Source organism: Anas platyrhynchos, chromosome Z, assembly GCF_047663525.1.
Source record: "Anas platyrhynchos isolate ZD024472 breed Pekin duck chromosome Z, IASCAAS_PekinDuck_T2T, whole genome shotgun sequence".
In the NCBI taxonomy this organism is placed as follows: Eukaryota; Metazoa; Chordata; class Aves; order Anseriformes; family Anatidae; genus Anas; species Anas platyrhynchos.
The window spans coordinates 75,176,164-75,203,257 of NC_092621.1; the positions used below are offsets into that span (position 1 = coordinate 75,176,164).

The window sequence follows — 27,094 nt, forward strand, 5'->3', positions numbered from 1 at the left end:
AAACTAGGCATCAACTTCAGTGTTGGATGCTGCAGTCTCCCAAAGGTTTCTTGTTGCCCTTTTTACCTTAAACCTCTCATGAGGATGAATTTCTTCCTTTCAATACAACAGAGCAAGCAGGACCGATTGCTGACCCTGAGGGGATGGCAGAAAGACAGATCCTCTGCTAAACCAAAGTGACTTGTGCCAGCTTGGCATTTTCCTGCATGACACTGTGTGATGGCTGCTCATTCATCATTAGTATGCTTTGCTGAAGGTTGCAGTCAGTAGCAGGGTAAATAACCTTTATTCATTTTATTTATACTCTAACAATTCTTAAACACATGCTACAGTTTATAGAAGCCGCAGAATGTTTGTATGGAGCCACTGACCCTAACAGCTATTGCAAAATAAGCAGCTGGTCAACATAATCTCCCATGCAAACACCTTCTGGGACAAAGATTAAGCTTTAGTGATTCAGCTCGATATTTCAGAGCCAGAAAAAAAAAAAAAAGTTTAATAAATTGTGATTATTTGCTCAACTTACTATTGAAGACTGGCCCTCAATCTTCCTAATTCACTGTACTGTAATATTTTAATGCAAGATACTATTTTGCATAGGTTGTTTCTGCCTCAGAAGAGAGATTAAGTCCAGCCAAGTAAGGGTTTATTACATATATCAGCTCATACTTTTCATGATTCGGACGTACTGACTCAGAACTCTCTGGCTGGTCTTGTGACACTATCAAAACTGAGCACTACTGTTCAACTCACGGCTTAAAAATGTACATAAAGCTCATTAAGAATGATGCCATCCTAAGCCCATATGAGCACGATCCTTAGCTTCTAACAGGGAAAAATGAAAAACTGATAGATTACCACCTGCAGTTAGCAATGAGGTACGATCTGTGATAAGTGAATCTGAAGACTGGGGCCCTGTGTTTTACGTGGAAAGTTCATTAAATAGCAGTTTTGCTGAGAAAAAGACTGAAGCCAGACAGCGTGAAGGTATGTTGGCTCGCGCAGCATTGGCTCTGCGGCACACCAGTCCCTCGCCTGTTCCTACCAGAGATTTGTCAGTAGCTTTTCACTCCCGTTTCAGTTTTAAGCAGTGCTTTCAGTTTCAATTTAGCTGGTCATTTTCTGCGGCAGCATGTGAGCTTTGTGAACATAGAATGGTTAAGGGTGGAGGAGATCTCCGAGATCACCCTGTTACCAGTGTCGCCCACTAAACCACGTCCCCGAGCAACACGTCCAGCATTTCCTTGAATTTCCTCAAGGGTGGGGACTCCACCACCACCCTGGGCAACCCGTTCCAGTGCCTGACTGCTCTTTGTGCGAAGAAATGTCTCCAAATTTCCAAGCTGAATCTACCCTGGTGCAACTTGAGGGCACTGCTTTCAGCCCATACACCAGGACCCGACACTGAGCCGCGTTACCCCGAAGCCAGATTTTGGTGCAGTTCGTGGACATTTTGGCCACCAGACTCTTGAAACAGCTACGACCGAGTTCTTAGCAGGGAACTGAGGAGCGCTTCACCGACACCAGCCCCACAGAGGCAGCCCGGGGGGCGGCCGCGCCTCACGCCCCAGCCCGCCCCAGCACTGCGGGCCCCGCCGCCATGGCCGGGCGGTAGCGGGGCGGTACCGGCCATAACCGCCCGCCCCTGCCCGGCGGGCCGGGCCTGCGCCTGACAGAAAGGCGGCGGCAGGAGGAGGGGGAACGGGAAAGGGGCCGGGGAAAGGAAGAGAAGAGAAGGGAAGGGGTCGGGGCTGGGCTGGGCTGGGCTGGCGGCAGCGGCTCCTCCTCAGTGCGCGGTGGGGACGGGGAGCAGAGGCGCAGCCGCGGCGGAGCGGGGATGGCGGTGCTGGCGCTGGCCCTGGAGGGACTCGCCATCTTCGGGCTCGTCCTGTTCGTCGTGCTGTGGCTCATGCACTTCATGTCCATCATCTACACGTAAGCTGAGGGGCGAGAGGTATTGGGGTATGGGGGGGTATGGGGTGTGTGTGTGGGGGGGGGGGGTAGGGAGGGACGGGGACGGGCCCGCAGTTCGACCCCGCAGCTCCCCGCACCCCTTCGTCCGGGCTGAAAAATGATAAAAATGATCATATTTTAAATAAATAAATAGATAAAGGGTCGGTGTTCAGGCCCGGCGACCTTGCGCCGCCGCCTGGAGTGCTGCTGAGGGGGGGGGGGTACGGCGCGGGGAGGCCCCCTCCTCCTGTTTTTAAATTCATTTTATTTTATTTTTAATTTATCCTTGGTGGTTTGGTGAATGATGGCGGTGTGCGCAGGGTGTCCCCCCCCCCCCCACCCCACCCCACCCCACCTCCAGGCCGGTGTTGGGTCGCGGGGTTCCCGGGGTCTGTGTAAGAAAGCGGGCTGAGCCCAGCCCTGGCTTCAGCTCGATTCAGGGCGCTGCCCCCCGAGGGGAAGGGGCTGGGGGGGCTCCTCGCCCCCCACACAAAGCACCCGCTTTGTGCCGCTGCCTGAAACGAAAGGCCGCTGTTGCATCACCGCAGGCATCGGAGAATATCGAAATTTGCGCTAGGATCGGCGGTGTTTTGGTGCTGGTGAGCTGCAGGGGTGCCCTGTGTGGGAGCACAAGCAGCGAGCTGAGCGGCCACAGGCACGGCGGCTTCTGGACAGCGCTGAGCCAGGTGAAAACAGCCCCTCGCCTGCCAAAACTTCAGTGTGGGAGCGTGCGGCGGTGCTGCCGCTGCCCATAAATAATGAAGGAAGAGAGGCAGCTGTGAGGGGCCGCAGACCCACACCGAGACACGGGAGAAGCCATGCGAGAGGGTGAATAGCAGGTTTGTGGCGAGAGGGGAGCCAGGGGGCCGTGCAGGAGGGGGATGTTGTTGGCAGCCCTCGCCACAGGACCCAGCTGTTGGTGGGTGACACCAGAGCAGGGCGAGCAGGGGACACCCAAGGGACTGCAGCCCCTGCACAACCCATAGTGGGGCAGGGATGCTGCCAGAGGGAGTGCAACCTGTGTGTGAGTCACGGCAGAGCAGCTGCACCTGCTGGAGCAGGGAACAGTTAAGGAGGAAGGAAAATGAGCAAGCAGCGAGGTGGGGCAGAAGGTGGCTGTGCACTGACCACGGCCGCCTGTCTCGCCTGGGTCAGGAGGGGCTGAGCGTAAGGTGCAGGGAAGCACAAGGAGCTCAGGTGGGGAGGAAAGGTCTTTGCCTGAAGCTGGGTTTGGGTAAGGGAAACAAAAGGTGCTTCTCTGGAAGTTTGGTGCTCTGCTTTCTTTCCTCACCGTCCAAAACAACGATTAATTTTCCCCTAACTGGCAGTAACTCAAAGTGAGAAGAATTCCCCAAGCTGAGGTTGCTTTGCCTCCTCCAGTAGCTGGTGGAGAACAAGGGCAGCGGCCAGACCTGACATGGCTTGGCCCTGGAGTAAGCGCCGTGGCTGTGAAACCTGGACAGAGCTGTGGGTTTTGTCACTGGGAATTTGTGGGGCTCCTGTTGCCTGCGTGTGCCACCCCTGCTTGGTACACAAGGCAGTAACAGGCTGGGAACTCGCCAGCTGGGCGAGCGCTTGCCCCGGGGCTGTGACACCCCTGGAGAAAGGCGTGCTTCCAGCAGGGCTCCGCAGGGACTGGCCCCGCAGATCTGGGCACCTCTCTGCTGGAGGAAGGCCAGCAACAGGGCTGTTCGGTGCAGGAGGTTGTCCCTCGGGCAGAGTGGAGCAGCTGGTAGCTGAAGTGACCAGCTGGCGAGCTGTGGTGGAGGGCCCTGGCCGTATGGAAAGGGGACCGCTGCACCCAGTGTCACCACTCAGCTGCCCCTCATTGGAGGGGAAATTAAAGAGCTGGAGCAGTGGGCGACTGAGAGCTCTGAGGTGTGCAGGGTCTTTGCTTACACGTGGGAACTCCTCTGGATGACAGGGAGAGGGTGTAGCATCAGAGCAGAATTATGTTTACCACGCACGGAAAACTAATTAAACTGTACCCGCTACAGAAAGCAAGGGAGGAAGATAAAAGTAATTACTCTTCCCATTTTCTCTTTGCGTGGATGATGCTGTTGGTTGAACACTTGTTAAAGCGATAGGGGTAGGGACTGCTTGTTCTCAGCCTGTGCTGCGCCCAGCGGTGCTTGGCTGGTGGGCTGGAAGGGCTGATCTCTGCCGCTGGAATGATAATGCCAAAGCTACTCAGCAAAGCTTTTGTGGCCAAGGCAATCCTCAGCCTGTGGTTCCCCTTCAGCATTTTAGATGCTTGATTTAAAAGGAAATGCCCTAAGAAGATGTGTGAATTAATTAGATAAATGGGATTATACATCTGTTAAGAATGTAATCTTTCCCTGTTTTTAGTTGCTTCCAGCAGTTGCCAAGGTTAAGGTCATAACAGCATCTCAGTTGTGCTGGTTTGCATTGCAGTTGCTTCAAAGAAGATGTAGGTTTTGGATATCTAGGGTGGCATGCAAGGTTTTGGCTGGAGGAAGAATGCCCACTGTCTGTTCTCCCATCAAGGCACTTACTGCGTGGGATACGAGTCGTGCACGATTGTCAGCTTGGTTCTTGACGGCTTTTTCCCCTGCCACCTTTCCTCGCTGCGAATGGGCTTGATTTATAAAAAGTGCAGCAGGTTTGGTGGATTTCATGTGCCTTCGAAATAAGCATGTGGGCTGGAGCAGTGAAATTCAGGCGGCCCCACTGCTAAGCCAAAAGGTGATCTCTGTAAATTGTCTCAAGTATGTGATTATGAAACCAGTACACGCTGGGTGCTCGCCGTGTAGCGCTGACTCAGTGGAGTAAATGAAATGAACACAGGCCAAATGGCAGCTTTTTATTGCTAGTAATTAGGTAAAGGGCAGTTTGCATGCATTTGCTCTGTGTAATAAGGCAGTGATGACTGACCTGTTTCAGACTCTATCCTTCATGCCCAGCTTGGGTCCTTGGGCAAGACCCTTGCGTGCGTATAGCTGCTTGGGTCGGGGCTGAGACACCGATCCAGCAGGAGTTCATTGCTGGAGGTCACTGGGTGTACCAACTCTGAAACCTTCTGAAGCTGTGTGGACAGCTAAAGCAGACTTTCAGAACTAAAATCAAACCCATAGCTGTATCTGGAATGAAAGGAGTGCAATAAGAGAAAAGGATCTTACGATACCGGCTGAAGTGTTATTCAGGAGGCCGAGGAGTAAATCGTAATTTATGTCAAGGCTGCTAAAATATCAACGTTGAATTAATGATGCCTTACTATCATTCTGACGATGTGCAAACAGTGGAACAGAAATTGTCTTAAATCAGGGGGGAAAAAAATAAAACAACTGAAGCTGCTTTCTTGGGGTTTATGGCACACTAACACATCCTGTATTTCTGAATGACTGACTGGCAAATTCTGTGGCAGCGGGTTTGCTACTTTGACAGCGTTTTAAAATAGATGGTTCTAGTTTAATAATGATGGTTTTCTGAACTTTGTGTCGCTTCTAAAATAAGACTGGCAAACAAAGTCTGTAGAAGCAAGAAAAAGCCTGACTTAAGCATAACCCGATCTGTTTCCCTACCATGTCTTCCGCCTTTAGTCTAGAAATGAAAGAAAGCTCATGTTTTACAGTTCCCTGAATAACTTGACTTGATTATTCAAACTTGTATGCCGCGCAGAGATGTGTTGCTAACGTGTTTTGGGGGCCAAAGAGAGGATGGGACATCTTTGGAGATGTTTTGTCCCTGGAGAGCTGCACTGAGCTCTGCCAGTGCGAGCTCACAAAACCTCAACCTGCTTGCAGCTTCATGCTCTGTTTTCCTGGCCCTCGAAATGGGACTCATGGAGTCCTGTTCCAGCCCTGAGTCTCCGTTGTTCTTGTACCTGCTGTCAGCAGCAATTCCAATTACAAGCACCTCATTTAAATTATTTTATTACTTATTTATTTTTTCCAAGGGATCAGTTCGTACACAAGTTGTTCATTGTGCCTGTTCGCCGGGTTCAGTGGGAAGGATAGTACCATATCATTTCATTGATAACTACTTGCTGGTTTTACCTTCTAATTATAATTAAAATGTCTATATGTTAAAGAGTAGTCAGTGATTTAAAAAAAACACAAATTTTGTATTCATGCACTGTTCAGGTATAATTAGGTGTACTATGCCTTGTCTGAGTGAAACCCAAGACTTTCAGAAATGTAAGTGTGGTAAAACTCCTAAATCTGACTAAAAACATATCTAATACCCCTCGTGTGAGTCATATGCATCTAAGGATGAAGTTCGGTTTACAAAGATACAGAAAAACCAAGTTTTCTTCTAAACAAACACCAGCTCCCTTCTCCCCCAGCATAGCTGGTGTTTGATTTTTGCTCCTTATGAAGTCATGTTGATCTTTGGGTTAATAACATGTTACTGTAGAGCAACTGTGACCTTTCCTTCTTAACACAACGATTCTGTTGTCCATATCTTATTGTCTTGTCCCCCTGTATTTCTATTTGTCCTTCCCTTGCTGCTCAGTCGATGATTTGTGTCCAGCCCTACCCTGCTCTGCTCTGACATCCTTGCTCGTGTCCTTCTGACCTTTCTGCTTGTTGGCACGGCGGCTCCTTCCTTCAGGCTGTCTTGGTTTTCCACCGTCACTGTCAGTGCCTGGCAGCAGATTGACCAAAGGAGATGGATGAGCAGTAGTAATTCCCTTTGCCGTGACAGGGCTGTGGTTTTTTTTTGGTTTGTGGCACTGCTTCAGAGGCAGCCCTCAGACAGAAGCTATGAGGGGAAGAAGCGCGTGCTATCACGTACCGCCAGGCGTAAGCGAGCTAAGATTTGGATGAACTTCCCCAGAGATAATGCAAGTACCTGTTTGTGAGATGAGCAGTACCCTTCCCTCTTGTTGGTGATCAAACAGAAACCTGAGAGATGTGTGCTGGAGCTCCTCCAGGAAGCGGCTGGAAGGTTCCTAGCACATGCAGAATGCTCTGTCTGTTCTTGGACTTGTTTTTCTTTGCTGCTCAGATGAATCTGTATTGAACTCGAACCATTTAGGCTGAAATTTTCCATGCAGGTGAATAGTTTTTTCCAGCTATGCAGCTGATGACAAACAAACCTGATCTGAAACGTTTTGTAGCTTTAACAGCAGATTGTCACCTGTGGTCTCATCTGTGTGGAACAGAGAGTGGAGTGAGCTCATGATCTCCATTACTAATCTTTCTGCAAAAATGCAGAGGGTTAAAAGGAAGTAAAAACAGAGCTTGCATATTTGACCACAGAGAGGGACACTAGAGAATTATGAGAAGTTGGGCACTTCTCTGAAACTTCTGTTTGGTCTTGGGTGACGCTGTTACCTTCCTGTGATGCTGGTCCCTACTAGCTAGGGATTGATGGGGATGGAGGCGATGTGGAGGACGTAAGCTGTACATGTTGCTATTCTTAGACAACTTTAAATTTACCTGACTCTTGTAGTCACCAGGCTTAATTTTAGGTGATCTGTAGGGAAAGACAGACCTGGAGAAGGCAAGCGTTAATTTGTGAGTTATATACACTAAGCTTGTGATTAAGTGAGTGTCTCTGGACTAGAAGGAAGGAAATGAGTGTTTCTGGACTAGAAGGAAGGAAAGCAAAACAGCAGAGAACCAGGAATCTGAGAGTGGTAACAATGTTGGAGAAAAGCCATAATGCTGTAGGCAATTAGCTGATTTTTTTTAATGTTATGTGTCAGGAGGATAAGGTACAGGTAATAAACTGTGCGGGGGCAGTGTAATATCGGAGGCTCTTAAAGTGGATGGTTTGGTGGAATCCAAAGCCAAAATTAAAGACTGTCTGGGGTAGGCTTAAAGGAGAGCAGGTGTGGCAAACCTGCGGGTGATATCCTCAGTGTGTTGAGAAAGAGGGGTGGTGGTGGTGCAATAAATGTGGCAAGTGTGCTTGTGGGGCCAACCATGTCTGCCTGGTGAATGGCTTGTGTGGAAGGGAAAGATGGAAGGCTGCAATATTTGGGGTATACAAGGCATAAAACCAGGTTAAAAGGGAGCGAAATGGATTGTGCTACCAGTGTAAGCGGGGGTCTTGGAGGCAAAGCAGCATCCAGCTCTGCCTGCCGGCTGCAGAGGAAGAATCTGAGCAGTGGGATGAGGAAGAAGATATCTTGCGTGCTGGCTACCATAACCTTAATCAAGATGTCAGAAAAGGGGAAAGAAGCTGAGGCTGTCTGTAAAGCAAAGGTTGCCGTAAAGGTGCGTGCAACTTGGTTAAGTTGTGTAGGCAGAAGGTGGTAGATGGCCATGACAAGTGACTTTAAGAGTGAATTTGTGGAATTCATCAGAACTCCTGTGTGGCATGCAAAGTATGTAACTAGTTTTTCTGGTTTGCTAGAGTACTCCTGAAGTCAGAAAAAAAAAAAAAAGTAGTGTTAAAAGTAGTCAAATTCATCAGGATTGTAATTTTTTTCTTATAACTGAAAGAAGTTCTGCAAGTTTGATGCCCCTTACATGGGTCTTGTATTTTACTGGAGACTATGGTGTAGAAAAATAATTAATGTACTTCAAATATTTCGCAATAGATCAAAAAAGCCTTTAATTTTTGCTTATTGCAAGGTGAATAGTTTGCATTTTCTTAAATACGTTACTTATAGTTGATAAAGATCGAGGCTAGATTATACCTTCTTGTTCTTGGCTTGGGCTAATTCATACCTTGAGTCAAATTACTGAGGTTGTAGCATGCATAAAACAAGTCTTATGTTGTCTTCTGGGCAAGTAAGGTAAAACATGTTTACAAGCGTAGGCAAATGCAGAAAGCCGCAGTGAAGCATAGTACCAAGTAAAAGACTGTCTTGGCAGAGCTGCTTGGAACTTTTTTTTTGCTTTGAAACTGTATTTCTTGAAGCAGTTTGACCTCACAGGTGCTCCTATGGACTAACCTTTTTTTTTTTTTTTTTAATTAATTAAAACAGCTGGATAACTAACAACACATCTCTGTTGCTGGTAGTCGCTTTGGTCTATTTTAGACCATTGATTTTCCCCCTCTTCAGAACCCTCTTCAGAAATACCTCTTTGAAAACCAAAGTCTGTCTGTTTTGTTAGTTGTTGTTTTTAACCCCTTGGTAAGGCTTCTGTCAGCAGTGTAGTCCATGGAGAAGGAAGCTGCTTAGGTGAAGAAACATCAATTTTCGTCTTTGCAAGTGTCCTATTTGTAAGTGCTTGTTCTGGGATGTTGTTTCATTCTGTCTGTGTAATAACAAATTCTCAGGTGATTGTTGCTATGGTTTGATAATGATAGCGTGCTGCCCTTCATTTTGAAGAAGTATTTCTCTGGCTGTATGCATACCTTGCTGGAAGCAAAATCAAGATGCTGAAAATTAGACTTCGGTCAACATGCAGAGCTATTTTTGAGGAGGTGTCTTAAACGCTTTCTGCCAAAATAGTATTTTTTTAATCCTAAACATGTTTTCCTTGCAGACTCTGCTGGAGTAAGAGTTAAAGCAGAAAGCTTTCAGACTTGTCTCCATCGTGAGAGCACGCATGGTGAAGTGAGAAATTCTTCTTCCCGTGATCATCCTCGCAGACATGTGTTGGGCTGGGGGAGCGGAGGAAGCAGGCAGGGTTTTCAGGCTGCAGGAGTCTTCTGCTGGCCTCTCGCCTGCCTGGCTCCAGAGAAGGAGGTGGTACAGCCGGTGGTGGAGATGCTGCGGCGAGGGCTGTACCCACCAGCCTTTTGAAATACCAGCGAGGTGTTTCAAAATGGAGAGGCTCCGTGTTCCCTTTCAAACATCTGTAACGGGGAGGTGAAACGCACAGGTTTCACAACAGCATTTCCAGGCAGATTGTTTTACGTAGATCACATAGGAAGGAAGGATTTTTTTTTTCTTTTAGGGCCTGTGACCAAAGTGTTGTGTGTATATTTTTGTGGCTTTTTGGTACCTAAGACAGATGAAATTTGCAAAGGTGGTTTTTCTGGTTCCCATCTGCTGAGGGAGTGGGGGGATTACTTCTCTGAAGCCTTTAATATTGTGTTGAGTATAGAAATTAGTCTAATGTTTTCTTTGGAAGGTTTTCATAATTGCTTTCTTTATTGGGAAGTCTTGAAGGTCCCTTAAGACAGTTGCAGAGAGCACTGACAGCCCTGTAGGCCAGACAAGGTGTGTAGCTTTCTTATTATCTCAGTTGATACAAGGAGGGACTGGGACTGTGTGTTCAGTCTTGAGTACATTGGTGTTTGGGTGAGGTTTCTGCTGCTATTTTGTACTCTGGAAACATTGTAAACATGTAAATGAGTTATTTTTTTTTTTTTTTTTTAAAAAGGGGACTGTCAGCCACTAAAATAAGGAGAAAAGTATTGACACTATGTCTGATTTGTTCATTCCATCTCTGGCCAGTCATTACTACAATTCTCTTACTTGCAGTTAACTGTTTTGGAAGCTTTCAGGGGGAAGAAAATGGAAAATGTTGATGAGTGGCATGGTGGGAGCAGTAAAGAGCAGCAATGGGTCTGTAGGAAGCACGTTATTTAAAGTTGAGAAAACGATGTTGTCATTTAAACTTGTCCCTTATGAAATTAATAATGATGTGCTATTTTCTCCCTACAGAATTGCAAAATAAGTCAGAAAACTTTTTTGATTCAGATTTGAACTGCATTATCTCACAGTGCAAATCTTACAAAGCTTTATTTAAACATTTCATGCTTTTTTGGGGGGACTTGCTTCTGTGCTAAGCCCTCACTGCTGCGAGTGGTTTACCTGGCGCAGAGCTGTGGCCATCCGCTGGAGGTGCCCTCATAAATAAAACACAGAGTGCAGTCCTCTGAAGCTGCCTGACACTCGTTGCAAGGAGTCTGTATCAAAAAGCACTTCTACTTCTGTGCCTCGCTGGCTCTTCATTTGCTGCCCAAATGGATAATCTAAATCCCCTCCCACCCCTACACCTTCCTAAACGTTTCTGCCGCTCTAATCTGTCTGTAGCGAGCGTGTGGCAACGTGGTGACTCAGAGCAGTAGCGAGCTCTTTCCGTGGGATAGCTCTCGGTTTGATCAGCCAGCTGATCCAATCTATCCCGTGGCCCTTTATAGGGTGTGGGGAAGCAGAAGCCAGGCGTGAGCTGCTGTTTTGATGGCAGCCTGCAGGTAGGCTTCGAGCAGGACCAGGTTTGTTTCAGTGCTTGCCGTGATCCAGTAATGGCTGCGGCGCAGGCAACGCAGAGCTTTTGTTAAGCACACGCAAACTGTGCAGGACCTAGGATTTGGATGGTAAAAGGGTTCCCTTTATGTTTAACTGCAGCCTATTGTATGGGAGCCCGATTGTTTCCCTTTTATCTTGTGGGTGTGGGGATAAGAGAGGGGAGTAGGGAAGGAATTTCTAGATTAAAAAAAGGGGGGTGTTTGCTAGAGGTTTTCAGTTGAGGTCTAAACTGTTTGCTCTTACTTATTTCCAAAAGATAAGTTTTTTGTTCTTTTTTCCTGCCTCAGCTTTTTTCAAACACGGAGTTAAAAAATAAATCAAAATCTAAAACCCCACCTTTGAAAAGGCTGCACCACCTTTGCCTGTGCTGAATGTGACTTCTGTGATAACATGTTAAGCTGTTCAGAAAGCACGTCGCAGGGAGTTTCAGCTCTGTATGAAGGCTTGAAGTTAAAAATGTTAAATTGCACGAGATAAGATTTTTATTGTTCTGCATTGTATGGTTGTACTTGTCTTTACCACCCGCTAATTGAGCTCCTGATTCCCAGAACTGGAAGAGCAAATTGATGTTTGTGTTCTGAAAGCATTTCCCTCCTGAAAAAGTGTAATCACCACAGCCCAGGTTATGCCTCATTCTACCCCTCCTTGAGACTTTAATTCTGCGTTTTTCTGTGAGTGTGTGTGGAAAGCCTCTTCCATGCAGCCATGCCAGGGAGAGTGGCATGTCTTGTAAGTGGCAGCAGTGTTTTCTACCAGCAGCTGATACTGGTTAGCCCTTCTGGTGAGGACAGGGAGCAAGCTGGAAGGGAGAGGATGCTGCGAAGGACAACTTCTGTGACAGCCAGCTGTGGAGGGGTTTTCAGGGGACTGACCCTCATCCCACTGCAAGTGTATTGACACCAAACAGGCAAGGGAGAGGAGGAACGCCAGGGGAACCTTCTCTTCGCTGTTAGTGAAGCTGCTTGATCATCCTGGCCATCCTTCCAGAGTATGTGCTTGCTAAACTGCATTGAGAAAATGCTGACATGATGAATGGAGTAACAGGTGATGTGTTCTGCTTACAGATCTGTTTTGCAGTTTTCAAATCCTTCTGAAGTTGAGGAAGGACCCTAAAAAAGAATAGTGTCGTAGACCTCCAAGTGCTCAGTAGGATGTCCCTTGAATCTGGTGAACTCCTGCTTTTTACTTTTCTGCTTCCAGAAGAAGAAACCATCTCCCTCTTGTTTCTCATGCTCCGAGCCCAGATCTGGTATTCCATCACAGATGCTGCTCTCCACAAATCCCCGTGTGAAATGATTCCGCTGACTAAGATGGGAGCTGACCAGAGGGTGTGTGTGTTTGTGTGGGTTCAGAATGACAAGCAGGGAAAGCAGCCTCTTCCCAAAGCAAAGATCTCCTGGGCTATTTCAACTACCTGTGCAGCCACAGCCTCCGAGGCTGCTTTGGGTTGGAAGGGACCTTAAGGACCACCCAGTGCCACGGGCAGGGACCCCTCCCTCCAGACCAGGCTGCCCAAAGCCCCATCCAGCCTGGCCTTGAGCTGCTAGCCCTGAGTCTGCCCAAAGCCCCATCCAGCCTGGCCTTGAGCTGCTAGCCCTGAGTATTTTAATTTATTTCCCGTGATGGCTGGTCAGTTTCTCTGGTGATGATAGGTGTTCAGCTGTAGCATTTCCACTCTTCTTCAGGTTATGTCAGTGCACAAGTCGTCCGTATCGGTGTAAAATGATGCTGCTTCAGTGCGGCGTGACAAGTAGCAGGTCATCTGATGGCTTGCCTGTAGGGTAGCAGGCTATCCCACTGAACTATGCTCTGTTAAAATTCCCAGTCTGTGGTGCTGTGTAGCTGGGTGGATCCTGGTCATGCCACGTGCCCCATTTGCAGGTTTTCTAGGGCTTTCCTCACTCGCAGCGTGTGTAGGCTCTCCTTTATGTAATTCAGTCACCTCCGTAGTGCTGCACGTCAGCAGGGCTTGTGCTATAATGCCTGGCGAGGCTCTGCAGTCCTGTCACTTGCTGCGTGTTCTCTGTCACAAACCTTCCCTTTTTTCTTCTCCTCTCCTCTCTCCATTCACTCTTCTCTTCCCACCCTGTTACCCTGTTCTTAAGCTTTGCATACCAAGGCAAAATCCTTATGTATGCATTGCTAAAATGGATTTTTTTTAATTTTTTGCCTTACATGCCTCTTATTCCTCCTTTTCAAAGTTACATTATTTGCTCTCCCTTCATACTTAACAGGAAACAAGGGCATTATGTTTATGTGAACATTGGCAAGGAAATCATTGTGGTAGCTTTCTGAACTGTTAAAACTATTACTTTCCTTGTTTCGCTCTGACTGTCCCTTCTCTGTTAATTGTTCTGCAAGACAATTTTGGTTCACCTCTGCAGTGCCCGGGCTCAGGCTTGGTGACAGCGTGAGGGCAGTCATCTCTGTCTTTCTGTCTTTTGGACCAACCATTGCTGGTACTCTCTGTGCTGAGCTTCTGGTGTCCAGCTGCAAAACTCGTTCAAAGGAGCATTCTGGGGAAGCAGAGGAAGTAACACGTGAGGATGTTGCTGTCCCGTTTCAGGGAAAACTGTAAAGAACTACTGGAATCTCTTAGTAGATCAATAGCTTCCCTTCATCAGGCACATTCTTCAGGAACAAGCTGTAGGAACATGACCTCGTGTTTTGCCATTTAACTAGGATGAATTCCACACAGCGGACAACCGCCTTATTCTCTTTTTTAGGCAGCATCTTGTGAATTGTACAAAATTTTAATATAAAATATTATTTCAGTCTGAGTACTGCGCATGTTTTCATACTACTGAAGCACACAGTAGATGAGAATTCATTTTGCAAAGATGGATATTGTAGTAATTTGCAAATGTTACGTTTCAGCAACTACTTTTTTTCTGCAGTTACTTAGATTACATATTTACTTCATTAAAATTTTATTGTGTTCTGGCCCACTGAGAATTTAATTTTGCATTAATTCACACAGGAGCATAGAATTAAACATTCATGTTAGTGAGTTGTGGCGCATTTTAAATTTTACTTTGTATATTTATTGCTGAAATATTAGTGATAGTCTAGATTTTTTCTCACTTTATCTGTGATTCTGACCAGGTCTGGTATCTAATTTTTAGGATATTTACACTATAGTTGATAGTTGTACTTTTCTCGGAGATGTTTAACTGTTGATTCTGCCGATCAGTTTTCCCCTGTACTTTTAGCTTGATTTAAGTTTTGCATAATTTAGTATAGGAAAAATAACATGACTCTTTTTTTTTTTTTTTTCTATTGTTTACAGTAAGTTGTTCTTCTGGTTATCCCATTGTAATACCAATAATTCTAAATACTTTGTAGGAAGGCAGGAAAATCTCATCTCCCGATTAGACTGCAGAAAGTGATACTTTTACTGTTCAAAATGTGTACTGTTTGGAAGTTTATCTGAAATATATAGAAAGTTGAACGAGGTTGAATTTAACCTATTGAGCGCTGAAGTTCTTTGGGCATTGCCTCTGACATGTTAACTGTCACCAGGTCTAAAAATGCTGAACAAACCAAGTTTTGTAGCAGTTTTTAATTTCCGAGTTCCTTAGTGTTTACAGTATTTTGAATAGAGTTCTCTAGCATATCTTCATTCTTTTATGGTGGTGTGTTATTTCTCTTACAGGCGTCTTCACCTAAATAAGAAAGCTACAGATAAACAGCCGTATAGCAAGCTTCCTGGTGTTTCACTTCTCAAGCCGTTGAAAGGTGTGGATCCTAATCTGATCAACAATTTAGAAACCTTCTTTGAACTGGATTATCCCAAAGTATGTATATTATTTACAGTCTTTCCTCTTATGCCTTCTAAACTGATATCAAGTGTTTGTGCTAGAGCTATTCAACTTGATTGTATAGTGAGTTGTTCTTCCTTCCACAGCTAATGCGTAATTACATGTTTTATGTGTTCCAGACAATAAATATTGCTCTTAAAAAAGCTGCTTATGAAGAAACATGACTAAGACTTGGGAATAAAACATACTCTAGACATTAATAACAAAGAATTGCTCAATGATGAGATTATCCTATAAAAAACTGTTGAGGTGCAGAGTCTCCAAGCCACTTAGCCACTGCAGGAAAATAAATAGTTAATAAAAGCTCCCATTTGCTCTTGAACACTGTTTGACTTTGTAATTATTAGTGATAAGTAATACAAGTGATAAGTGCCAGAGTCTGTCCTTGCTTTAAGGACTGTACAGCATAAAGTAGAAATGCTCACTGCATCCTTGGGTACCTGGTTTATGCTACCGTGTGTGGAAAACACGCTATTCCTACGCTATTCCAGGCCAAGATTTTGAACCCAGGAGATATAAAGACTTTTTTCTCAGTTTTTCTCAAAACCATTTCTGGTAATGTTCCTTCAGCTGTAGAAGGCCAAGGGTATGTGTAAGCTGTACAGCAGGTTTTTGTTGTGTGTGCTATTTAGGAGTGAGTTCAAAACTGTCTGGTAGGGTTTTAAAAAAAAACAACAAACAAACAGAAAAGAAAACAACAACAAAACACTTGGAACTTACTAAAAATTGGATTGTTCTTTTGTAATGACATCCATGGCCTTTGAAAAGCTTGAGGCAGGCAGGTTTGAATCCTTTGACTCACTGAAAAGTGAAATAAAGGTTAAGTGTAGCCAAAATAAATTAAAGCACACTTGAGGCATTCTTTATATGCTAATATTGCAAACAATGCAAAAAGCTTGCAACACGACCTTAAGACATTCTATGACTTTAATGAGCATCTCAACACTTGACTACAAATACGTTTTTTTTTTTTTAACCTTCTATGCATATTGAAATTTTGGCAGAAATCTCCCCATTCCTGTTATATCCAAATGAACCTGATTCTAATGTTTATGTAGATAAGCATCTTTGTATTTCTTCTGCTTTAGTCATATACTTTGTAGCTCTTTAGTCTGTTACTGTACACAAAGACTATTTACTGTGTAAAAGAATTTTTCTCTGTACAAATGTTGGCATGTCAAAGCTTTTTGTTCTTTCTCGTTGAATTTCTTTCAGACTGTGAATATAGAAATGTCAATGCAACTGTGGATGGAAGATTAATTTTACAAGTTACCAGCAAAAATAATTGTTCTTTTGCATATTTAATTGAATCAGCAGTAAAGCACTAATTTCTTCAGTTGGTAATTTTCCTGATGTTCAAGATGTCAGGACCATTCTATAATAGTGGAAGGACCTGCCTGCTTAATGAGGCAGGTCTTTTGCCTTTTAAATTCAACTTCTTATGCTGGTAAAAAATAATGTGAAGCAAGTATTACTGACTCTTTAGGTTAGCAGGGTTTAGGCTAGCACTCTGAGACATAAATGTGCCTATCGGGTAGTGTGTAGCGCTAGACCAAGTTACCATTTAGTGGTTAATGATTTTAAATTTCCACAACCTAACTTTTGATTGCTGTATTTTTGCCTCTATCTTTTTTTTTTCTTGAATGTATTTATTCCATTTATTTTATTCAATACTGTAAAAACATTACTTCTTACTGATTGAAAACATCAGAAATGGTTGTCAGTGAACTCAGCTCTTGAGATTCAGGTTTATTTTTGATTATGTAAAATAAAGTTCAGGTAGGTGTTAAAGCAGTGTGAGGGAGATTGAAGTAGCTGTCTTGATCATTAGTTGGAACTTCTCATTTGGCATAGCAATTGTAAATAAGATTCAACAACAATACTGTTCTTAAGCTGAATTTTTAATTTTTGGTCTGTAAAAATGGCCACTAGGTATCTTGATCAGAGATCTAAATTTTCTGAATGTTCTTTGTATGGAACTCTATTATCTTCTTGTAATACTTCAGCAATTTGACCAGGGAGAAGGGAAGGTTATGTCAAGTAAGGAGCATTCAGGGAATCTCTTGCAAATGCAGAAACAAATGTTTCCTTCCAAGCTTGTAAAGTTGTTTCAAAACATTATGTTGAGTGATTCTTAAAATGCCATTTTTTCACTCTAGTGTCTGTAGTTCATGTAATAAGCATGTAGATTGCTGAAACTGCTACAGTTTACCTTTTGATAGTTTTTCTAACTGTTTTTCTCTTGATGAGGAAAATGTATACACATTACAATGGCAAGATGCATGTCCCTGAGCTTAGCTTTTTTATGTGCTTAGGTACACACTTACTGGTCTCAAAGGATTATCTTCTGTGCATCTACATCTACTACAAAGTAAAGAAAAGGAAGATGCAGTTTGATGTACAATAAAGCTTGTGTTAATATCTTAGGGAGTTCTGTTAGGGGTATAAAAGGAAACCTGACTGTCTGAATTCCATTTTTAAGTGTCTTCCTTGTTTTGCCATGCAAGCATTCAGAGCATTACAGGCTCTGTTGATAAAGATAAAATTCAATCACAGTTCTCACATACTGCAGTTTGGAAATTAATGCATGTTGACTGAAAGTCAAGATACAGATTGCTTGGTCTACTGTGAAAGCTAACGCTTTCATGGCTTGTATCATCATTTCTTTAATTATTTTGTGTACTGTAATTTCATAGAGTGTAAACATGGTTTTAAGATTCGTATGTGAGCAAAAATGTTGCCTTTTGTGTGTACCAGAATATCTTGTTTTGTGCCCAGTAAAAACGTTTCCAATAACAGGAAAATGAATGTTCTTAATGACAACAGTTTATAAAGAAGCAGGTTTAGGTTCTTCTCACAAGTATGTGGTTGCACATTTATAAAGTCTTATTTAGCTGTAGAACAACCCTATTAGTTTTTTTTTTCCAATTCTATCGCAGTGCTCTTTATTTTTTCAGTTTGGTGTACCATTAAGCCTTATTCCCTCAGCTATACTGATATTGTGTGTGTGTAAAAACAAAACAGAAAAACATCTGTGCATTTGTGTACACTTCTGTTTTTCTTTTTTTTTTTTTTTTTACTAGTATGAAGTACTACTCTGTGTACAAGATCATGATGATCCAGCTATTGATGTTTGCAAAAAGCTCCTTGGCAAATACCCAAATGTTGATGCTAGGCTGTTCATAGGTAAGCAATGCAGCTCTGGGGTGGGACTCTAGCTTGAAAAATCTTTTTAGGCCTTCAACTCCTTGTACAGTATTCTGCAATAAATAGTTGTCTTGTTCTGACAGCGTTGGTTCTGTAGCTTAGTCATCTGTTTGAGAGAAGTATAGAATTAATTTTGTATTCATAATTTGAGACCTTGTTTTAAAAACAAACAAAACCAAACTGTAGGAAGAAGCATTTGTGCAAGCCCCTCCTCACCCCCCAGCTTTTTTCTACTAACTCTGGAATTCATCAGTTTAAATCCCATCTCTGTGCTGAACTAAACATGCAGGAAGTTACTTCATGTTGTGGGTGTATTTGAGCTTGAGGTGTTACAATAATCCTTGTTCATCAACTTGGAGACTGAGAGTCTATTTCTTCTCTTTCTGATTACATTAGAGGAAAGGAATAAGGCATATTAGAACTAAATACTAGTTTTAACTAGAAAGCTATAATGATTGTCTGACATGAAATAAACTGAATCGTATCTGTTAGGAGCAAACTGTCTCACTTTTTTTGCTTCTGTTCTGTGTTTTTTTTTTTTTTTTTTTTTTTTTTTTTATAAAATTGCCCTAGAGCGTAATGATCATGATCAGTAGTAGCAATCAGCATTGACCCTACAGAATGTAGTAACAAGCTTTTTAGTTCTACTGTCCTTTCAATGTCATTAACCTTATTACCCTGGCATTATGAGGAAGCACTTGAATCCTTTTCCTTTTTAACCCTCTGCATAACTGTGGTAAGAGCTAAAATATGGAAGTGAAGGAACACTTAAAATTTTAATCTTCCTATTAAGTTGGACTTAAAGAATTGAAAGGTTATTCTGTTTCAGTTAACACATCTAAGTATTTGGAATATTGAGCCTAGATTGTAAAAAAGCATGCATTTTGTGTACACTTTTCTTTAGGTGGCAAGAAGGTTGGCATCAACCCCAAAATTAACAACTTAATGCCTGGCTATGAAGTTGCCAAATATGATCTGATATGGATCTGTGATAGTGGAATCCGAGGTAGGTGGGTGTTGAAATGTGATGACAATTTTATTGCTCTTACTCGCTGCAAGTAAGCGGTTGTGGGGGATTGTTTTAAATGAGAATAGAAATAGAAATTCTGGAAAGATATTTTCACAGAATAAAGATGCTTCATATCTAAAAGGTATAAATACCATTAAAAAAAAATCTAACTGATTTCATTCTAATTGCTGTTGATCATAATAATGCTAATCATAATTACTGTTTTACTGACACTGTTGCCTGAAAGTACTGCACACTGAAGTGTACCTGCTCTTCGTAATAAAATGAGTCACTGCATTTTCTATAGAGTAGCCTCTTGCTAATGACAGAACTGTTCAATGAATTGTTCTCTCATTTGTCACTTAGTCACACCAGACACATTGACGGATATGGCCAATCAAATGACTGAGAAGGTAGGCCTGGTCCATGGGCTTCCCTATGTTGCAGACAGACAGGGATTTGCTGCTACCCTGGAACAGGTCAGTGCAATACTTTTTATTTCCCTAATACACTGCTGGCTGATTAAAAGTTGTATAGTGCCTTCTGCAGCTTTTAAGTGAAGGGATGTTTCATTTATTTTAGCTGCAGTTACACTTCAGACTATCTAGGATAATGCTTAAATGTTTGAAAATTCAACCACAGTCCACTAAACATTGATTGAATATTTAAGTTTGCAATTCCAGGAAAGAGTGCAGGATTTTATTTTAAAGTTAATTAAAACTGGAAACTTCTTCACTACTTATTCAGAAAAGGCTATTCATTCCATGTTTCCTTTTGAATAGGAATACAAAAATGGCTGTATGCCAGAATAGTCCTTTTCATACAGTGTCTTATTTACAACTCAGCTTACAAGCAGCACCTTTGAGAACAGAACCTAAGCAAGGCATATATGCTGTTTTCAGATAGTAGTCGCTCAGCTGAAGATACCAGAAAGCTGGGAGAGATCCTGAACAGAAAGTAGTCTTGTTTGTTTACTCAATATACTAGTAGGAATGGTTTTCTTAGAAGAACGTTTCCATTCCATTTCCATTCTATTTAGACAGTCCATTTAGACTTTCAACATCTACAGCTGTATGTAGCAGGAAGTTCCACAGTTACAGCCGCCACCACCTTGTTCACTCTGAACTTTGTTCTTCTGTAGTGTATTTCATGTCTCCTAATGCTTCATTTGGAAGAGAAAGTAAACAGCTGATTTCTGTCTATCATCTTTATATCACTTATGTTTATCTGTCCTATTCTTCCCTCTCTCTATTCTCAGTAAGTTCTCTTTTGTAGAATGAAGAGGTTGAGTTTTCTTGTTTATTCCTTTTGTCTCAAGGCAAGTAGTTTAATCAATTATCTTTTATTCTAAGCTGGCATGAATGAGGCGTTTTGGCCCTGAGTCTGATGTTAGTCAAAGGCAAAATATGAGAGACAAAAGTGCAGGGAAATTCAGCGGAGAGAGAGCAGCTCGTGTGAGTTTTCTGCAGCAGAAAGTCTGAATTTTATTTTTTTTAAGGGAGCAAGAAGCAGTAGCACAAAACTCTTAGTATTGCTGTTAATCTCCTTAGTACAGTATTTCATCTCTTGCTACTGTATTCCTGGAAGAGCTTTTTTTTCCCATATCCAGTATGCTGTAAGATCAGCATGGCTCTTGAATGAGTTTGTGTATTAGTAAGACCATCAATGGGAAGAAGTAATGAGAGGTGCTAATGCTCAGTACCAACTGTCTTTCTGTAGAAAATTGCTGGTTCTATATTAGATCTTACAAAACCAAAACTTGCTTACAATCTGAATTTTTTATTTTGCCTATTTGTTTATTTAATGTACAAGCAAGAAGAAAATTCCACTGGTTCTATACCACCATATAGTAAGCTTCTTTGAGAATGTATGCAGAAATTTACTTGATGGTTACAAGGAAGCAGCATATCTTTTTTTCTATAACCAAATCTATTAATGATTGGTAGTATGATTTTAGTATGTACTTCCTGAGAACAACCTCTATTAATTAGAAATTAAATACCAAATTAAATATGATAGTTCAATACATGGATTTAATGAACAGCTTAAATTTATAAAAACAGCACATATCACTATTAGATTTATCAGTTTTGGTGATGCGTTAGATTTCTTATGTGGGTGGTAAAGATCTTTCCAAATATATCATCATAATTGGCCATGTCTAGATTATTTTTTTTTCCAAACACTTACAGGAGAAAGCTGTGGGTAGTACTTGCATAAATACAGGTAGATCTTTAAAAGTCTTATTTGTCTTTTTTGCAGGTTTATTTTGGAACTTCACATCCAAGGTCATATATTTCAGCCAATTTAACTGGCTTTAAGTGTGTGACAGGAATGTCGTGCTTGATGAGGAAGGATGTCTTGGATCAAGCTGGAGGACTGATAGCTTTTGCACAATACATTGCGGAAGATTATTTTATGGCCAAAGCTATAGCTGACCGGTAAGATGACTGGACATTGCTTATTGCTTTAAGTACAGTTTTAGTTCTTATTTTACGTATAGGCGGTTGGGTCAGTTTCACATGTATACAGCAAACAGATTTTACATGTGCTTTGTCCTGTCAATGTATTCTTGGAGAAATAACTAAGTCACAGTGCAGTCTATTCCTTTAGGAAAAAAGTTTCAGAGAACTTGGAGTAAATATTATTCAAGTGGTATTTTCTACCTTCCAAGCAAGAGACTTGATAAAATCTGCTCAATTTTTTTGTTTATACATAAAAATGTGGCATATATACCAAAGAAACTTTCCAACTCTAATAAAATTCTTAGATGTTTGTTCTAGAATGGGTCATTGCATTTCTTATTTGCTCTTTTTTAATACACATTTATATTTCAGGGGCTGGAAATTTGCAATGGCCACGCAAGTTGCAATGCAAAACTCTGGTTCATATTCTATTTCTCAGTTTCAGTCCAGAATGATCAGGTAAAATCTCAATTTTTTACTTCTCCCTCTCACCTCTTACTTGCTTCTGATGGGGAAAACTTAAATTATTTTGATAGAAGTTTTGCTCTCATCATTTAATGTAATACGCAGAATGATGAAGTTCCAGTGCATGTCTTGAAGCACTTTTCTTGTTGGTGCTGGAAGAGGGGTGCTAGCTTTCCACAGAAGTAGGACTAGGATATTAACATCTTAAAAAACAAACAAACAAACAAAAAACTAACAACCTTAACAACAAAAAACCCCACAACTTTATACCTTTTAAATACTATGCACAGTATGTTTGAAAGGGAGATTTTTTGCCATGCTTAATTTGGAGGTGTGCATTTAGATGAGATTAAACTAGCATTGAGAATGACCCTGTTGGCTCTTCACCTGATGAGTCTGTAGAAGAGACATAAAGAATTGTCTATAGTTGGAACTTATTTATTTGTTTTTCCTAGGTGGGCCAAACTGCGAATTAACATGTTGCCTGCCACAATAATCTGTGAGCCAATCTCAGAGTGCTTTGTTGCCAGTCTAGTTATTGGCTGGGCAGCTCATCATGTGTTCAGATGGGATATAATGGTATTTTTCATGTGTCACTGCTTGGCATGGTTTATATTTGACTACATTCAACTAAGAGGTGTTCAGGTATGTAGCCTTTTTTTTTTTTTTCCAAAGGTTATGAAAGTGTTTAGTGCCAACTACTTCAGCAAAAAGATTAATGTGGTTGTAGGGACAAAATACTTCTCTTGACATTGTCAAGGAAATACCAGGTCAAATACTGCTACCCCTACCCACCTTCCAGCTTCAGTTATAGAAGCATGAAAGGAGGGTGTAAGTGTGCTTCTTCGTAATCTTGTTTTCTAAGTGCACCTACCTCTACATAGGCTCTGAAAGTTGGTTCCTCTGTTGACTTTACCTCTTCTGCATTTGTTTCTAGTCTGCTCTACCTCAGCATGTCCAGAATTTTTAAGCTTTTTTTTTTTTTTTTGAGTCCAAGAACAGCAGCTTTGTGGGATTTTAGTTTTCTTCCTTTCTTAGTTGTTCTTTTGTCTTGTATGACTTGAGGCTTATATGTACATTTTAAGTATACAATTACTTAGCCTTACTCTATTTTGATATTGAATAATGGATTTATTGTACAGATGTAGTCTTCTAAAAATAATTCTTTTCCATCGCTGGAAGAAGTGAAACCTCAGCAAAACTTTGAATACAGAAGGATGTCACAAGTCAGTACAGCATTTGCTGTTTTAATGCTGCAATTCCTTACACTAGTTTTTCTGTGACCATATTCCGTCTAAATCTGATCCACGATTGCTTGTGTATACAAATTTATCAAATAGCTCTTGTTATGAAAAATATTCTTTTTGTAGCCTTAACAGTTACTAGAAAGATAAATTGGTTCTGCTGTTGATTGTGTAGAACACCAACAGGCAGGTTTCACAGTCACCTTTCTGAGTCCTCATCTCACCATGAGTGATATGTACATGGAATAGGGGAAGAGCTTTGTGCCTCTTCTTCCCCTTTCTGAAGCCTCCTCAGTTTCTAGCTCTGCATGTGGCTGGAAATCCTCAAAGGAACAGAAAAGGCAGAGGCTCTAAGCTCTTTTTAATCCCACTTTTTTCCAAGGCTAAAAGCTTGGATTTTTTTGAATTTCACTCTCCTGGGAAAGAGCAGTGTACTTCTCCCATCTAGATGCTGCTGTTCTACGGTCTGTGGCAAGAACCTAGTGCCTGCTTGAATGCAATTTTACAGAGTGTCAAAAGGAAAAAATATTTACACTTTTCCTTGCCTTTTGCTTGACGTAGAAGTCATTCTTTGAACCTTGTGGATCATTCTGTCAAGGTTTGGATGTTTAATATGGGTAATATTTTGAATAGGAAAACTTTCTTGGATTCAAAGAAGTTTATTGATAATGTAAATCTGTTCAGTAAGCTTTAGTATAGACTTGTTAAAACACTTGTGTTACAGATTACTCCAAAATTCCTTTGGAATAGCATGTTAAAATACTTGTTCTTATGTTCCCAGGGTGGTGCTTTGTGCTTTTCAAAACTTGATTATGCAGTAGCTTGGTTCATCAGAGAATCCATGACAATTTATATCTTCCTATCTGCTTTGTGGGACCCCACTATTAGCTGGAGGACAGGACGCTACAGATTACGTTGCGGAGGCACTGCAGAAGAAATCCTTGATGTATAGCCACAGCTTTGTAACTGTGAATGTCAAAAGAGAAAGGGGATCAAAAGTATTATAAATTGTTTATATAAGTACTTTTAAGAAAATCTACCTTCAGTAGTTTTATTACTTGTATGTTTTGGTATCTGTTCCTTAATTTATTTTTGCATGGCACTTGCATCTGTGAAAATACATCTGTAGTTTTGGCCAAATGGTACCTTGCTCCTATGTACAAATAGAAATGGTGAGAATTGGTCCTGACATCTACTTGCTATGTGAATGCTCTGCAGTAAACTAATTAAAAATTATACATATATCCTCCTGGATATGAACAGCTTCTTACTCCATGGTGTGCTGGCCTAGCAAAGCCAGGGGTCACATAGCTATTGTCCAGCTGGATTGCACAAGGCTACACCCAGTAAAATCACAGAAAAAGTATGTCTGATCTCTGTCATATCCCACTAAATTGAACCAGTAATAGGACCTCGGGAAAGAAGCTCTCAAATGCTTTATGCCTACCTCTTGTAGTTGCTGCAGAACAAAACAAATGGAAAGGTAAAAACGCTTTGCAAAAACAAGCTAAAGTAAAGCTGGAGTCTCGTGTTTATATGTATATATGAAATACTTGTCATTGCAATGAACCAAAAGTGGACTGAGTTTGATAGAATGCATTGAAAGGAATTATTAGACAGTCATGTATTGTGAGCACATTTTGGCCAACTCTGATCTGGTTCGGTCTTGAACCTTGTTAAGCACTGTGCTGTAACTAGCCTAGTTAGTCCCCTTCACTATTTCCATCCTTTTATAAGGGGTGTTTTGTGTGAGTGGATGCTTTTAGGGGGGCGGGGGGGTCACTAGGGGGTGGAAAGGAGCAGAAATACATTTCAGAAACATTTCACATGAGCTATTTTCTTACACACACAATGTCTTAAGAATGTAATTTCATGATGCAGGTATTTAATAACTTTTTAAAGTGAACATACATACCTACACTAGTATCATAATTAAGTATTCAATTGCAGTAGATATTGTGAATATATTAAAGGGCTGAGTGAGTTTGCTGTTACTGATTAAAGTTGTAATCTTAATTTAAATATCAAACTAAGTCTACTCTTGGCTTTTTGCCTACTACTGTTAGTCTAGCCTTTAAATTGGACTTTTGTATTCCAGTGGTATGACTAAAAAGACTAGATTATAATGCATGCCGTGTTTCCTGACCCCTTCCCTATAGCTTGGTTTCCAACCTCATTGTGAGACTTCCTAATTTGTGGTGAACTGGACTTGTTTTCTTTGAACCTTTTAAATTAAAAGCAAAACAAAAAAACACAGCAAAGCTAGAGAGGGATGTTGCATAAGCCTTTTGTTTTCATAATTGTATTTATGCTACTTTACTTCAGATGGGATTGAATATTGCCACCATGAATGTGAGCTGTTAATTATAAGGCTGAAGCCAACAAAGCAGCTTTAAAAGTTGGATTATAACGTGTAGCATATTAGCAATAATGATGTGTATTTATAAAAATGGATACTTTTACCTTACTGAGCCAATCCCTTAATTGTCATATGCTACACACTAGCATAATGTATATGTATGTGTTAAACATACTCTGGGCCAAAATGCTTTATCCACCTTAATATTTCTTTTGCCTTATGATACAATGGAACTTCTTTTAATGGGCATTTCTGTATGAACAAAGGCTTTTGATGCATGCTTCATTCTTTTCATGTGAATCAGGAAGAAACTTTTCCTGAGGAAAGTTGCACACTGAAAGCTAGTCTAGTTGTGACCCACGAAAACATTGTTTTTAAGAGTTTCTACATAGTTGAATTTTGCTGATAATGTTTGTATCTTTGTTTGTATCTTTGTTTCATGAAGTTCGATGCAGTTCATTGCGCTGTTGAAGTGAAGCATAGCTTGCAACGTAGCATTATGCTGATTTCTATGCAGGCAATGGAACAGAAAACCAAAAAAGGCTGAACAGGCTTCATTTTAAAAATGTAAGTGGGGATAACTGTTTAACGGGTGCTTTTGTATTAGTAGAGCCATCTTTGGTCAAAAAAACTGAAGCTTAAGCAAATAGTTTAATTTGAGTATTGTCTGGTTGATTATGGAATGGAAACCAACACTGTCAGATGCTGTAGAAGATGCTGCAACAGATCTTTTAAAAGTTAAAAATGGCTAATGTAAAGTTGTGTTGATATACAGATATGTAGAATGTACCATGTTTATTTAAAATCATTGTCTTGTTTTTCTTTTATTTAAAAATAAATTTTGAATACAATGTTTGGAATACATTTTTTTTTTTTTTTGCATTTTGTTCAATGGCATTGTAACAAGGCAGCTTTGATTTAAAGCGTTTATGACAGTTTTAATGGGTTTCTTTTCTAATTCATCTTCACCGCAATAAATGAGAGTGCTGTGGTGTTTCTTTTCTTTTTTTTTTTTTTTTTTTTTTTTTTTTAACACCTATGCCATCTGTTTTGGATTTTACATTTTGCTGAAATTACCTTTCATGTGCCTAAATCTTTTGAGCTATCCTTAGGTTTTTATAGAATAACTTCAGTGTATGGAAACATCATAACTGATCAGATAGAAAACTACTGTAACTAATCAGCCTAGATTAAGGCTTTATAGATAGATGTCTTTGCTATAAAATTTGTAGAAATTGAGGAGTAGCATTCATACTTCGCTTTGAGGCACTACTGCTGAGAAAGCATTCTGTGCTTGCGCTGTCATCGGACTGGTATTTCTTTTCCTTAATACATCCTCTAATACCAGTTTTCATGCAAATCTTAATAAGAGACTGAGCACAACAGAGCTGCTGGAGTCTGGGAGGGATGGTGGAAACAAACACCCCTGGAATCGTTTGATAACTGC

At 41.4% G+C, this 27,094-nt stretch overlaps 1 protein-coding gene across 1 annotated transcript; it reads left to right on the forward strand.

The window, feature by feature from the left end:
• The first annotated feature begins 1,704 nt into the window (after positions 1-1,704).
• UGCG (UDP-glucose ceramide glucosyltransferase) lies at positions 1,705-26,509 on the forward strand. Its single transcript, XM_038170717.2, has 9 exons — positions 1,705-1,935; positions 14,733-14,874; positions 17,982-18,084; positions 19,010-19,111; positions 19,481-19,593; positions 21,377-21,555; positions 21,952-22,038; positions 22,500-22,689; positions 24,070-26,509. The coding sequence occupies exons 1-9, from the start codon at positions 1,838-1,840 to the stop codon at positions 24,238-24,240; spliced, it is 1,185 nt and encodes a 394-aa protein (XP_038026645.1). The 5' UTR covers positions 1,705-1,837; the 3' UTR covers positions 24,241-26,509.
• The last annotated feature ends 585 nt before the right edge of the window (positions 26,510-27,094 follow it).

Excerpts from the sequence above, each read along its gene's own strand:
- UGCG (XM_038170717.2), top strand. The coding sequence starts at position 1,838 with ATGGCGGTGCTGGCGCTGGCCCTGGAGGGACTCGCCATCTTCGGGCTC. Across the intron at positions 18,085-19,009 it reads TGATGCTAGGCTGTTCATAG|GTGGCAAGAAGGTTGGCATC; the intron begins GTAAGCAATGCA and ends ACTTTTCTTTAG. Across the intron at positions 19,594-21,376 it reads TTGCTGCTACCCTGGAACAG|GTTTATTTTGGAACTTCACA; the intron begins GTCAGTGCAATA and ends TCTTTTTTGCAG.